Source organism: Xenopus tropicalis, chromosome 7 (genome assembly GCF_000004195.4).
Source record: "Xenopus tropicalis strain Nigerian chromosome 7, UCB_Xtro_10.0, whole genome shotgun sequence".
NCBI lineage: Eukaryota > Metazoa > Chordata > Amphibia > Anura > Pipidae > Xenopus > Xenopus tropicalis.
Window position 1 is genome coordinate 39,032,425 of NC_030683.2, and position 15,245 is coordinate 39,047,669.

Consider the following 15,245-nt stretch of genomic DNA (forward strand, 5'->3'; position numbering starts at 1 on the left):
CTTTAAAATTAGGAGAAGATCTTAAAATTTGGTGACTGTCTGGGAAACATCCATGTATGGCCAGCTTCAGCTCAGTAACTACAGAAATAAGGCATGCAGGAGACAGAGGCATATTTATCAAACAGTGAATCCATGTTTTTCAAGGCGCTAAGAAGGATTTCTCAAGACCACTTGCAACTTTCCCAACATACCTATTAAATGAGAAATGCCATTTCTTTCTAGGAATACTTGCATTGGTCACTATACATATGAATGCAATTTTCAAAGGGCTAAACATTTCTTGTCCCTATAATAAGGGCTTGTAGGAAAGAGCATCATTGTGATATCTTTTTCTGCACTAATTATCAAGTGTCACCTGTAGTATAAGGGGAGAATTAAGTGGTATTAAAAGGGGATTATTGCATAACTAGCATAGCAACATTACATAATGGACAAATAAAAAGAAAACTGACATTGCAGAATGTGACAGGAGTCCTAGGACTAGGATTGTTTGCATTTTCAAACAATAATGCAAGTGCGCTACCAGGATCAGGGTAATTATATTAGCCTAGGGAAGGGTATTTGTGGGCATTTTGTTGGCTGTCTGCAAACAAAACTCACAAGGGTCTGTCATTGCCTTAAAGGTGACACACGGAGCTACTAGTAGCAGCTATTTGTCACGGCTACTAAAATAGACAATGCTGATCATTTACTGATAACAGTCTCTACATGTGTTTTAGCAGAGGCAATTCTCAGTATTGTCTACGGCAGGGTATTTTCTGGCTCTTAGGGCTCTGGCACACGGGGGAGATTAGTCGCCCGCGATTAACTCCCTGTTCGCGGGCGACTAATCTGCCCGAGTTGCCTACCCCTGCCATCCCACCGGCGAACATGTAAGTCGCCGGCGGGATGGCAGACGCGGCGGCGCGATTTCGCGCAAATCGCCCCGCGGGGAGATTAGTCGCCCGCGAACAGGGAGTTTTATCGCGGGCGACTAATCTCCCCCGTGTGCCAGAGCCCTTAGTATCTGTCAAAAAGTAGCTGCTACTAGTTGCTCTTTGTGTCTTCACCCTTAAGGTCTGCCTAACAAGGACAGGGCTTATGGAGCCTTCCTTACATCTGGTTCTGGTTATGTTACTAAATATTAAAGGAGAAGGTACTGATAGACCTGATAGGTACTGATAGACCTGCAGACTCCATGGGGCACATTTACTAATCCACGAACGTCCAAAAAGCGTCCGAATGCGATTTTTTCGTAAATTGTCGCAATTTTTTCGTAGCCGGTACGACTTTTTCGCAAATTGTCGCAACTTTTTGGTAGCATTACGACTTGCGCAAATTGTCGCAACTTTTTCGTAGCCGTTGCGCCGAGTATGAAAGTTTCGGATTCATTCAAGCTTCAGTATTGTGACTTTCCTTGGGCCAGGTTGGAGCTGCAGAGTGCCATTGAGCCCTATGGGAGACTTTCCTTGGGCCGGGTTGGAGCTGCCGAGTGCCATTGAGCCCTATGGGAGGCTTTCCTTGGGCCAGGTTGGAGATGCAGAGTGCCATTGAGCCCTATGGGAGACTTTCCTTGGGCCAGGTTGGAGCTGCAGAGTGCCATTGAGCCCTATGGGAGACTTTCCTTGGGCCAGGTTGGAGCTGCAGAGTGCCATTGAGTCCTATGGGAGGCTTCCAAAATCATGCAAAGTCTGAAAGGTTTGCCCGCCGTTTACAAGCGCTCAATACGAAAAAGTTGCGACAATATACGAGCAAATCGTAACGGGTACAAAAAAGTCGCAACAATTCATGCAAGTCGTAACGGGTACGAAAAAGTCGCGACAATTTGCGCAAGTCGTAACGGCTACGAATAAGTCGCGACAATTTACAAAAAAGTCGTAACGGTGACGAAAAAATCGCAAAAAATATGAAAAAGTTGCAAAATGTTCATTTCCAATCCGAATTTTTCCCATTCGGATTCGTGGATTAGTAAATGTGCCCCCATGATTGGCTACTCCCTAAGGTCTGGACTACATATATTTTTTATTCTGATTTCAATATCATGATAATATCTGCTATCCTAAGATTTAAGAGAGAGGATAACAGATAATTACTGCTTAAATATATAGTATATTGAATATTTACCCTGTAATTTGCAATGTGGTGGTATTGATCATATCTGGACTGAGAATCAAAATCGGCCCAGGTAAGTACAGAGATGCTCAAACAACCCCCTACAGGTCTAATAAACTGTAACTATCTTTGGCATCTAACAGCAGTCCCTTTGGCATTTGCCAGAATCTACGGATTGCTAGTCTGGGGCTGGTATGGTTATTTATTTCTCTGTGTGTGCAAATAATAGGTGTATATTGTTTCTAGCAGCTGGTTAAGTCCAGAATGTAGGTTAGGCTTGGTGCTGGCAAATGAATGATACTAGCAGCTGTACACACAAGAAATGTTAACTTTATTCTAAGAACTCACAGTGTAATATGTGGGGACCATACCTTCTGCTGAGAGAACAAACTTTTATTGAAGAAACATTTGTTTTAATGTTTAAGGTAAGGGCACACACAGCAGATTGTCCACCTTCCTCCCCTCTTATGCACACACCCCTGTAGCTCCATTAACATGCCTGTTGTCACCCTGTGTAGAGCTACATGGAGCGGATATAAGCTCTGAAATGCATAGGCTGATGGGGCTGTCATTCAAGCCATGGGGGTGTGCTGTAGGCAGTATTTATTTATAGGCATTTATGGGCCTGTGCCTAGGACGGCAGCCATAGGGGGGACGGTTCTCAGGTGCCTGTATAATCAATAATTAAAAAAAAAAAAAAAAAATAGAAACCCTCCCCAGCTGCTGCCAGATTTACCTTGCCAAATCCGGCTGCGGAGGGGAGGGGGGTAAGGCTGATGGAAAAACGCTTGCTGAAAATTCTGCTCTACACCTCCTACTTGTGCCTGCACCCGAATGAATAGAATACGCTGCGGTGCAAGCACGTGTAGCCGAAATACGCTAGAGTTTGAAAGTCTCGCGTTTTTATGCGTGTATCAGCTACATGTGCCTGCACCCGAGCGTATCTCATTCATTTGGGTGCAGGCACAGGTAGGAGGCCTAGGGTGGTATTTTTGGCAAATCAGCCTTAAGGACACAAGGCTGTATAACAAATAAAAGTTTCTTTATTCTTTTTGATTGACTTGTGTGTGGATTACATGAGCAACTGTTCTACAGGTCTACCATAAAGCGCATATAAAAATAATCATATCCATTTTAAGGACAAGCAGCACCAGACAGTGGAACTTTTTTATGCATTTGAGTATAATGCCAAGTTACCAGTTATTGATACAAACTACATGTTCTCTTCAGAGGCTCAAATACAGTTTTTCTAAATCAGCAGCAGTGTAGCCATGGGCACAGCCAGTACAATTATAACCCAGGCACACATTTATATATCAAACCAAACATAAGTTCTATATCATACATTGCCTTTTAGTATTTGACAGAGGTGTCGGCTCTTCTGAATTTTGTATTTATATATAGTTTGTGGAGCAGGAACATAGACTGGACGGGAAAATAAAATCTCCCTGATATCGAGGGCGGGTGATGTTAAAGGGTAACTAGGGAGCTGATAAACCCTGTAAACCCAAAAGACCCCCGGCGATCCCAACTGCATCATCAACACAAATGGAAGGAAAGCTGCAGCTTCTCTAAGTACTTCTATTGGCTGCCAAGCAGCGCCTCCTACTGGTTAGAAAAGGAATCCCTTGCGCCAATGTGCTTCTACACACGTGGCTGCTGTTTGTCGCACATATTTTACGTTTCGTCAAATTCTGGGAACGGGAAATGACGCACGATCGTTCCTTCCTTTTTCACGCTGCTAAGTGTGGCGTGGTCAGCTGCGGACCCCGTTCTCTTGGATACGGGAGTTTCAGGACAAATCATCGATGCCCGTGAAGGTTTATGTCGATGAAATGGAGGTTGAAAGTGTCAAGAAGAAGGTGAGATAGTGGGGGCGGCTCGCAGGGTGTGGGGAGCGAGTCTGGGGCACTTCGCGTATGGATGTAAACAACGTGGTGACAGGACTGCCATCTTTCCCAACATACATATACATATATATAAATATATATATATATATTTATTAAGTGAATATCATGAATGTATATGTGTGAGAATATATATATCATGCATGACAATATGAACATTTGCATTTTAATGTGTTTGGACTTTTTTTTTTTTTTTTGGTTGACTGGCATAATCCAGAGTGGACAGGTGAAGCCATTATTATGTCAGTCAGCTGTGCTCTGAAACAATGTATATCATTAGCTTATTTGTTATTATGAAATGTTGCTTACCTTTTTGTATTCTAGAAACAGTCTGAAACTCCTCTACCCAAGATAAAAAAGAGAAAAATGCAGAATGGGGCAACAGAAGATCTTGATTTGGAACAGGTGGCAGAATCTGTAAATGGAGAGATCAACAACAATAATCCGGTAAGATTATTTCTACTTCTGTTAACAGTCCACTTAAAGGAGAAGGAAAGGCTAAGTCACTTGGGGGTGCCAAAATGTTAGGCACCCCTAAGTGACTTAAATCACTTACCTTTTACCCCGGGCTGGTGCCCCTGTTAAGAGAGAACAGCACCAGCCTGGGGTAGCTGCAAGTGCTTCCTTCTTCCATGTTGGCGCTCTTGTGCATGCGCATTAGAGTTAAAAGCCAAACTTTAACAACAAAGTCGGCTTTTCACTCTAATGCGCATGCGCCGGCCCAGGGATTTTACTGGCAGAAGAAACATGGAAAAAGAAAGTGCTCGCTACAGGTACCCCGTTAAAGCAGAATTTCTCCTGTAGTGTAGTTTTCTCCTAACAGGGGCACCAGCCCGGGGTACAAGGTAAGTGATTAAAGTCACTTGGGGTGCCTAACATTTTGGCACCCCCAAGTGACTTAGCCTTTCCTTCTCTATTAAAGGAGAGCAAACCCCCAGGCTCCCTCGGCATAACTCTCTTGTTACTGTTAGAAATGTTCCTTTCTCTGTACCTGCTATAAAAAACGCAAAATTATGGGGCAGGGCTGGCAGGCACCATCTTGCGTCAGTGGCATAAGAATTGGGGCTACATTCTGTATAGGGTAGGTCTCCATGACCAAGTAAAATTACTATTTCACCATCAGTCATGAAGGTTTACTGAGAGTGCCCTGCTTAATTGTAAAAATATTTTTGTAACTGTTTTTTAAATAGCTGTTTTACATCCATTACTTTTTTGTTGTTGGGAGTTCAGGTAATATTCTCAATTGCTCTTAAGTTCTGAAGTTATTGTATTTTCTGGACATCTATGCCACTGCTTAGTTTCATCTATGTGCTAATAGACTCCCAAGCTGAAGAAAAAGAAGAAGCCTGTGCCACAATCAGATCTCTCTGAAACCGCAGAACAGTATGAAGGAGAGCAGCCAGATCCAAGCACTCCCATACCAAAGAAAGTCAAGAAGAAAAAACTAAAAGAGGGCAAGGAAGATTCAGACACACAGGAAGGGACAGACAAATCCGAACCACAAATGAACGGCGTAAAGGTATTCAACTAATACTTTTCTCTGTGCTTGTAGTGTGATCTGGGATATTGCCCTGTTCCTTGTATAGTTTTCTGTAACCTAATCCCTTGCATGTTTCCCAAAGTTACTCTTAGATAGTATTCCGGGAGAGGTAAGGGGTTTGATTAGGAAGTGTTATTTCTGTAACCACTAATTAAAACAATGAAACACAAATAGTTGGTAATTAAAAGTAGGCAAACATTATGTTTAGCATATGCCCTGTATTCGAAAATGCTGAGCATTTTCTCTTTAAAATTCTTTTAAAAACTCTTTCCCATATTTGATAGAGTGTTAAAAAATCTAAAAAGAACACAACAGGTGATGATAATGAACCAACTCCTAAGAAAAGAAAAAAGGATACAATGGAGATCACAGCATCCGAGGAGTGTGAAGAAAAGCAGTTAACCAAAGAGGAAGAGGTAAATGAAGCAATAGTCTGTATATAATACATATCTTTTTATAATGCAAATAGGAAAATAGGCTTTATATACATGAAAAGAAACAATGAAACCATAAAAAAGTATTACCCTAGGCATCCTTTATCGCTGCACTTATTATTCCCGAATTGCTGCTGTCACTCATTAGGTAATGTGCTGCTCACAGATAAAAGTCCAGGAGTTGGCTGAAGTCACTCAAATTTCTGTTACTGTCTCATTGCCCTGGGCAGTCTTTACACACACATGCTGAATTTTCTAGCAGTGTGCATGCTTGAAAAAACAAATCCTTCTTCACTGACGCGCCCCTGGCTACATTAGCATTTTTAGTGCATGTGCAGTAGCACATTGTAGTTATAGGAACTGTCGGTTCCTTTACAAAGATGGCACAGTGCTCAGAGACCGGGGATAAGAATTTGGAGTACCTACAACTATATAAGGAGTTCATTTGGTGAGCTTAAAACACAGTGACCTGATTCTTCACTAGGAGTGCTACTAGAGGGCCAAGCAGTTTTTACTTACCTTTAATTCTGCTTTAACAAATTTTCAATTTTTTTGCATCTGTTTCATTCGCTCCCTCGCTGCTTTTTGAAACAGCACATGCATGCGCCAGCCCCGGGAAGAGTCCATTCTGTTTGTTGTTTTGTTCTTTCGGGAAAAAAAATCTTACCCTTGACAGATGTGTCACTGGCTTTCCCTTTCACCTTTGGTTGTGTTTCTATTGAGGATTTGCAACACCGAGCTGGTAATTTATCCCTACAGGGATGTCTGCTTTCATTTTGGTACTGAATGAGTGGCTCTCAATGCTGCTCCTGAGTTTCAGCCAGTCCTCTAAACCTGGAGGCTCAAAATTGCCAATGAAAAAGGACGTACTCCTCCAATTGGGGAGCTTACACAGAATAGCTATGTATTTGTTAAATTAGTCAACAAATAAGTAATTTCAACAAATGAGTAATTTGAGCATGTCCCAGGGTGTCTCAGAATACCGGTCTCTTAAGCAAAATAAGAAGCTGACAGAATTATTATGAACATGTATTTATAAAGCACCAACATATTACGCAGTGCTCTACAACAGAGTATAGGCTGTACATCAAACATTTAGATAACCTGCAAATACTGAGAAAGTAGGTAAAGAGGGCCTTGTTAATAGTTTGTTTAAATTAGTAATTTTTTTTCCTCATTCCTACTACAGGAAATAAATCAAGAAAAAATAGATGGCGACTTCTCTAAATTTCCAATTTCCAAGGACACCATTAAGAATTTGCAAGGTAATGATTTCTTTAATCCTGTAAAATGTCACAGTGTGAGGTTGATGGAATTTAGCATATTTTGCATAATGGTACCTATATGGAAAGTGATATAATCCAACAGATCAGACATCCCCATATGCCATAATTCATGTAAATAACACTCTGCACTGTTTCTTTCATATGATTTGTACAGCTAAAGGCGTGTCCTACCTGTTCCCAATTCAATCCAAAACATTCCACACTGCTTACAGTGGCAAAGATGTAGTGGTCCAGGCCCGTACAGGCACAGGGAAAACATTTTCCTTTGCTATTCCTTTAGTGGAGCGGCTTAATGAGGACCAACAGCCGTTGGCTAGAGGACGTGCGCCTAGGGTAAGGAGTGGTTCCCGTTTTATGTTTTACTTTACTTGATACCAGATAAATCCATACAGAAGGTTTTGCATGTATGCATGTATGCTTAACTCTTAGGTTTTTACTTAGGAACTGTAAGAGGGAGTGGCAAAAGTATGGATTTAGGAAACCTTAGGTATGGGTTTGCACCAGTCTAGAACTTTTATACTGATTGCCCTTGCTAAAAAAGGCCCATAACTATAAATGAGAGATTTCTAAATTTGACCTTTATAATAGCAAGAGGACTATAGCCTAGGGACAGAATGTAGAAACAAGATCTCTTAATGTACAAATGGTGGAGGCAGCTTGTCTCTTGCCCAAAGTGAATTTCTGTTGGGGATAATTGCAGTGGGCCTGATTTTGAACCAAAATAGATATTTTGTTTACTTTGTGAGGGCATAATATTTCCAAATGTTAAAGATGCTAGGAAGCTGGTGTACTACCCAGTTGGCCATCCAAGCCTGTCACTGCCAACATTAATGAGGATACTGTTCAAGCCTATGTCATTGTGAATTTTTATTTTATCTATTATAACAACTGCAAACAATTCTCAAACATAAAGTTTAACCAAGACAAAAAATGAAAACGAAAAGGTTTTAATAGCTCAGCTGGACTTTACACTAGTGAAACAACTACACACTGGGCTTTTTATTCTTACAGCAGAGAAGTACTTTATTTTGACTTATCTGTGATAAGAGGACATTGTAACATATTGATTTTTCTTTTCATTACAATATAAATTTTATTAGGAGCTGGTACATTATGGCCGACTCCAGGTACTTAAGGTTGCTTCTGACTCCGCAGCTCTGATGATATGTACAAAATTTGAATTTGTAATGTATATTTTATTTTAAATGTTTTCACTTTTCTTTAAGTACTGTTTTAAAAATCAAATTAAACTACTTTCCCCTAGGTGATAATTCTTACTCCCACCAGAGAGTTAGCTATTCAGATCACAAATGAAATCCGCAGCATCACTAAAAAGCTGAAGGTCTGTTGTTTCTACGGAGGAACTCCATATCAACAGCAAGGTAACCAAGAGGGTTTTACTTGATTGGTTTCCTGTGAGATACAGGCACTTTCTGACTTTTGTTTAATTGTAGAATGCTACTTTTCACTTTTATAGTTTATCTCTTTAATATTTCATATATTTAAAACTTGGCTTTCATTTTCAGAAATAGCATTTATCTTGAACTGCATTGAGCAGTTTGTGATATCGCAAAGTACACTACTGACTTAATATAGATCTGTTTATCCTGTTATTGTCTTTATTTTAAGCCCGCCCAATATATATATATATATGTGTATGTGTGTATGTGTGTATGTGTGTATGTGTGTATATATGTATATATATATATATATATATATAGTGTGTGTATATATGTATATGTGTATATATATATATATATATATATATATATATATATATGTTGCAAGAAGACAGGCACTCACGTATAAGTAGGTCCAAGGGAGCCTGGGTGCAGTCCCAAAATAATAGATGGAGTAGCTGTAGAGAGAGTCCGCACTCACAGGTCTTACAGAAAATGTAGAGGTTTTATTCAAATCAACATCTATATATATATATATATATATATATATATATATATATATATATCTCTATATATCTCTATATATCTCTATATATATATATCTCTATATATCTCTATATATATATATCTCTATATATCTCTATATATATATATATATATCTATATATATATATATATCTATATATATATATATCTATATATATTTTGTAATATTTGATATATTTCTATGTAATGTATGTAGAGTTGCTTTATCTTGAAACAATTTTTTTTCTTTTGTAGTTTTCTCCATTAAGGAGGGATTTGACTTTTTAGTTGGCACACCTGGCCGTGTGAGAGATCTTGTCCAAAACTACCGTTTGGACCTCACTGTTTTAAAGCATGTGGTACTAGACGAAGTTGACATGATGTTTGATATGGGCTTCTCGGAACAAGTCGAGGAAATATTATCTGTTCGCTACAAACCTGGTATGTTTCAGGTCTTTATCTCTTCTTGCCGCTAAAGCAATAAAACATTTCGTTGGTAATGTAAACCAATTCCAAATTGTGTATTCTGTTTCTAAGAAAAAGCTGAATCTTTTGTCACACTGTAACTTATACAGCAATTACAGTACAGTTTCTTTTCTAAATAAAGCTCTAAGTAATATTTTAGTTAATTGGTTGCCTAATTTGTTTGACTTTAGTTAATTTAGTTGATAACAAATTGATAACACTAACTGGTCAGTTAGGGCTCTGGCACACGGGGAGATTAGTCACCCGCGACAAAACTCCCTGTTCGCGGGCGACTTATCTCCCCTGATTGCCATTTGCGAAAATGTAAATCGCCGGTTGGATGGCATACGCGGCGATTTACATTTTCGCTGGTGGGATGGCATTTCGGGGAGATTAGTCGCCCAAGACACAGGAGATTTGTCTCTGGCGACTAATCTCCCCGTGTGCCAGAGCCCTTAGAGCTTGTGGACCTGAAAGCAAATAATCAATTTTTTACCTTCAGGTTGATGAAAAGCATTTTATGGCTACAGCTCTGGGGGGATGATTCTCTGCCTGTGGATAAGAACAGGCTAGAGAATGCATTTTCACATTGAAATTGGCTCCATATGTCTGCACCCTGGGCACCACAGTGCCTCCTGGTGCAGGCTCAGAGTCAGCAGATGTTTTATATTGTCTAGCATGTTGAAGTCGCATAACAGTGGTTCAGTTTTGATTTGGCAGAATTTTACTATAGCAGATGTCCTGTGATTTGGCCATATTTTTGTTTGAAAGTTTGAAATGTCTTTGTTTCAATCTTGAAGATCCTGAAGAAAATCCCCAGACTCTTCTTTTCTCTGCAACATGTCCAGACTGGATGTACAATGTGGCTAAAAAATATATGAAAAAACAGTTTGAAAAAATTGACTTGGTTGGACATAGAAGTCAGAAGGCTGCCATCACTGTTGAGGTCAGTGGCATTTTCACTTTGTAAGTGGGGGAAAATACATTGCTAAAATTACTTTCGCTAAAGAATGTATTTGAAATTAGTTAAGTCAGATTTCCTGGTGGCCCCTCCCTGGATAGGGATCCCTTGTAAGCTGGTATAAGAAGATAGGGGAGAAACTAGGCTACATAAAAATGATTCTCTAAGGTTCCTGCACATATGCTATATTTTTTTCTCTCCCATTAGTTAATAGCAAAGAAAGATTGCACTGATTGTACCAGTTGAATTGCTTTAAAAAAAGCATGCATATTAACTGTATGTAATCGTTCCTTTTCTTTCCTTTTATTTAAAGCATTTGGCCATTGAGTGCACCAGGTCCCAGAAGGCAGCGGTCCTTGGAGATATAGTTCAGGTCTACAGTGGTAGTCACGGAAAATCCATCATCTTTTGTGATTCAAAATTAGAAGCTCACGAATTAGCCACAAACTGTGGCTCATTAAAACAGGTCAGAATTTATAGTTGTATTTAACGTTACATATAAAGCCTATTGTTAAACTTCAGTGGTCTAACTATGGGAGAACAGACTCCGGTGAGTGCACGTGGACAGCAGTAATACCCCCCCCTGCCCCCGCCCCCCAAAACACACACACATCTTGTGGTGGTGCAGGATGGGGGAGTAGGTCACGCCACTGCTAAAGTAAACTGACCACTGATGCTTAAAGGAGAAGTAAAGGTATAACCACTGGGGGTTCCTTGCATACTTTTCCTTCCTTTTTTAATTGCTTACCTGAGAGCTTGTGCTTCTGCTCCTGTTTACTAAAAACTGTACTGACTACTCTGGAAGTGCCACTTTGCCACCATCTTCCTTGTGGATTCAGGGCCTGGTGTGCATATGCAGTGTAGCCAAAAGCTGTCCTTTTTCCTTGTTTGTTTGGCTTTTCACTCTACTGCGCATGCACACAGCAGTCATGAGGAGACCAAAGAAGATGGTGACATTTTGCTACTAGAGTACAGTTATCGCTGACCTGAGTGTCTCGGGTAAGAGATTATAATCTCTGGTGCCACACCCCAGTAATTATACATTTGCTTCTCTTTTAAGTAGACAATATGGCTTTTTCATCTCTGTAGAAAAAACTGTTCTGGCAAATGTCATAAAATATATATAATTTTTTTTTTTTTTTTCCGTAGTCTGCCAAACCATTACATGGGGACCTCCAGCAAAAGGAAAGGGAAGTCATCTTGAAGGGTTTCAGGCAGGGATCATTTGAAGTTCTTGTTGCGACCAATGTAGCTGCTCGTGGATTGGATATCCCAGAAGTTGACCTTGTAGTATTGTACTCTGCACCAAAGGTAAAGCCTAATCCTTTCTATATAGCCTGAAAGTAATTTGTTCTTTATAAGCGTCATGAAATGTTGAAAACCTTCATTTGCATTTACACGTAACAGTCAACAATATTATCAAATGTGGAAAACCACACTTAAATTAGAATTTGCCATAAAACTGCTCACTATAAAAACTCTTCACAGGAAGCAGATGCTTATGTTCATCGGTCAGGGCGCACAGGAAGAGCCGGACGCACAGGAATCTGCATATCCCTTTATGAACCAAGAGAAAGGCATTATCTTCGGAATGTGGAGAGGAGCACGGTAGGTATTATTTATCTTGTGAACTCAAAAGATGAAACAAACAAATATCCATTATCCAATTGTGTGCCTGAGCATATGCTGACCAGTAGAAATGTGTAATTTTCTCTGTTTGTGTATGTTTGGTTTGGATGTCATCAACTTTTTTTTTTTTTTTTAAATGTATTTTTATTTTTCAGGGAATCACATTCAAACGTGTTGGAATACCTTCCTTATTGAATGTTGCCAAATCATCCAGTGCTGATGCAATAAAGTAATTAATTTTTGCTTTCATTATCTATACAGAATGAACAGAATCCTAGTATATATGCTCTCTGTGTGGTGGGGACAGTTTATCAGCGTTAATATTATAGCGTCATCTCTGTTGACACAATAAGAGCTAGTTTCATCAAGGAAAGGCATTAATTAGTATGGATTTGCATTTGCAGCGTTATGACAGTTTCAATTAACAATTCAGAGTTTTCCCTCTAGCCGTTAGCCCTTCTGACTCTTATTATTCCATCATGCTCAATACATGCTGTATGCACTGACAGAAGGATTGTAATTTGAATGACCAGGCTACCCTAAGTATCAGGCAGGAGCTAAGTGACATGCAGAAAGGTGGCTCAATACTTACTGCTGTTTCTTCTTAGCACTGAAGCATAGTTTTATTAGTTATTGCCGCTCCTCCTGTTGAAGTACCGTAGAAGTTGAATCCTGTTTACTAGGGAACCTGTAATCTCCAGCTGTGGCAGCTTTGAAAAGCAGGAAATTATGTTTACTTAAGCAAATGCTTTGGATTCTGTGCAGATAAGTTTCATAGCTAAAGAGACAAATTGTAGACTTCTGATACAAATCTTACTGTTTTCCTTAGGTCCTTGGATTCAGTTCCAGCTGATGTGATTGAGCATTTTAAAGAATACGCCCAGGAGCTGATTGAGAAGAAGGGTGCATTAACTGCCCTAGCTGCAGCTTTAGCTCATATTTCTGGGGCGACGTCCATTAAACAACGCTCTTTGCTCAACATGGAAGCGGTATGACAATTATTCACCTTCTGTATTAGACTTTCTTCTAGAATCTGCTAGTGTACACAGCAGCATAAAATGGGATGTAATATTCTGTGCCAGTAACTCGCTGGTGGGCTTGTAGTTTGTGCAACCTTGGGATACCCCCTGGCAAATAATAGATGCTGTCAACAGCAAGACCACAGCTTGCTGCTAATGTAAAATTTCCCAAAGCACCCTTGAGCCAGAAGAAAAACTTCCAAAGGGTTAATGCATTTTTCCTACAGTACATAATTGTCCATTTCTTAGAACATAATTGACCGTTCAGCACTATTTCCATTTCATCTTTAGGGTTATGTGACAATAACGTTGAAGAGCTCAGTGCAAATTCACAACTTAAGCTATGCATGGCGATCAATTAAAGAACAACTGGGTGAAGATATTGATTCTAAAATTCATAGAATGTGTCTCCTGAAGGATTCCATGGTAAGGACAATTTTCTAAAATATTTATCATATGAGAAATTTGGTTACTAGTACATAAATCATTTAAAGTTGAATTTTCATTTGTTACAGCTACTTTGCTAGTATTCCCTAATTAGACTAATAGCACTTCTCTCTTACAAAACATTTGTCCAAAGTAGTAGTAATATTTCTTTAACCCCTTCAAGTTATTGTAATATATCCAGAAGAGTGCTGCTGTATTTATCTTGAATGATAATTTTTATCTGTTTTCCTTTAGGGTGTGTGTTTTGATGTCCGTTCTGAAAACCTGCAGTCAATGCAGGTAAGTTTCATTTTTATTAAAGGACCAGTACCAACATAAAGTTAAAGTGTATATTTTACATTTGAAGTTTATACACTGGCCAAAAGTATCAGAAGCCTCTTCTAATTAGTGAAATCAGCTCTTTAAGATGCATCAGTTGTTGACACGTATAATTAACTGCTTGGCTGCCAGTGATTGTAGAATCTACAGCATGAGCTGTAAACAGACCAGACCGCTACACATTGTAGATTCTGTTTCCAGACTGCTGCCAGCAATGAGACAGACACATTGCCTAGCAATATGTGGGGCTGGCTGGTGCTAAAAATCTTTAACTTTTATTCAGCCCTTTCATATTTTTAGAATGTAGCTAATTTTTGAAAACTTTGTCCTACCAACACTAACTTGGGCTTGCTCACAGTTGTCCCCTTCTGGGATATTAGCTTCTGGAACAGCAAATATGGATTCTTCCCCAGAACGCATGCTAGCTTACCTTTATCCTGCTGCCCATCCCCTTCCACTGCTTTTGGCCCTTTTCTGGCCCACTGTTAGGGAACCACTAAGCTAGGCAGAATGGCAAGCCTTTAATAAGCAGGCACAGAATAGAATGTTCCCCACCTCTCTGAGAATGCTGTAACAGATTCTGTTAATGCCTATAAAAGGGGCCTAGATGAGTTCTTGAACAAGCATAATATCCAAGGCTATTGTGATACTAATATCTACAGTTAGTATTAATGTTTGTATATATAGTTATGTATGTGTTGGTATAGATTGGAATGAATGGTCTTTTTTTAACCCTATGTAACTATTATTGTTTTTAACAGGAGGGCTGGAAAGATACAAGGCGGTGGCAGTTTACAGTTGCAACTGAATTACCCGCGATTCAAGAATCTGAGAGAAACTTTGATGGTCCAAGGAATGGAGGTTTTGGAGGAAGAGGGAGGAGACCTTTTGATAGAAGAAATAATTCCAGAGGAGGAAGAGGAGGAGGAGGAAGAGGCAGAAATAGAAGTGGAGGGTTTAGAAGGGGCCGTTAGTGACTCCAAACATCCCAACATCCCATGTCACAATAACTTTTTTTAATATACTGCCATGTTCATAAATATTCCTTCCTAAAGTAACTTGAGACATATTTTTATGCAATATAAAACTGTGTGCTTAGCCCTTATTAAAATCTATCTGTTAAATAATGTCTTTGCTTCAATTCCTGCGAGTAAGGAACCCTGTGGAATTTCTTCCCTTCTTTTCACATGCAGAATCACACTGGATGGATCACACACATGATG

The 15,245-nt window shown here is 39.5% G+C and overlaps 1 protein-coding gene across 1 annotated transcript; it reads left to right on the forward strand.

The window, feature by feature from the left end:
- The first annotated feature begins 3,839 nt into the window (after nt 1–3,839).
- Nucleotides 3,840–15,149, forward strand: ddx21 (DEAD-box helicase 21). The gene is given in 17 exon segments (NM_001045759.1): nt 3,840–3,953; nt 4,323–4,445; nt 5,317–5,517; nt 5,823–5,954; nt 7,162–7,237; nt 7,413–7,591; nt 8,523–8,640; nt 9,439–9,624; nt 10,449–10,594; nt 10,923–11,075; nt 11,759–11,920; nt 12,098–12,217; nt 12,394–12,467; nt 13,068–13,227; nt 13,549–13,683; nt 13,939–13,983; nt 14,784–15,149. Coding segments are annotated over 17 exon segments (2,277 nt in total). The 5' UTR covers nt 3,840–3,899; the 3' UTR covers nt 14,997–15,149.
- The last annotated feature ends 96 nt before the right edge of the window (nt 15,150–15,245 follow it).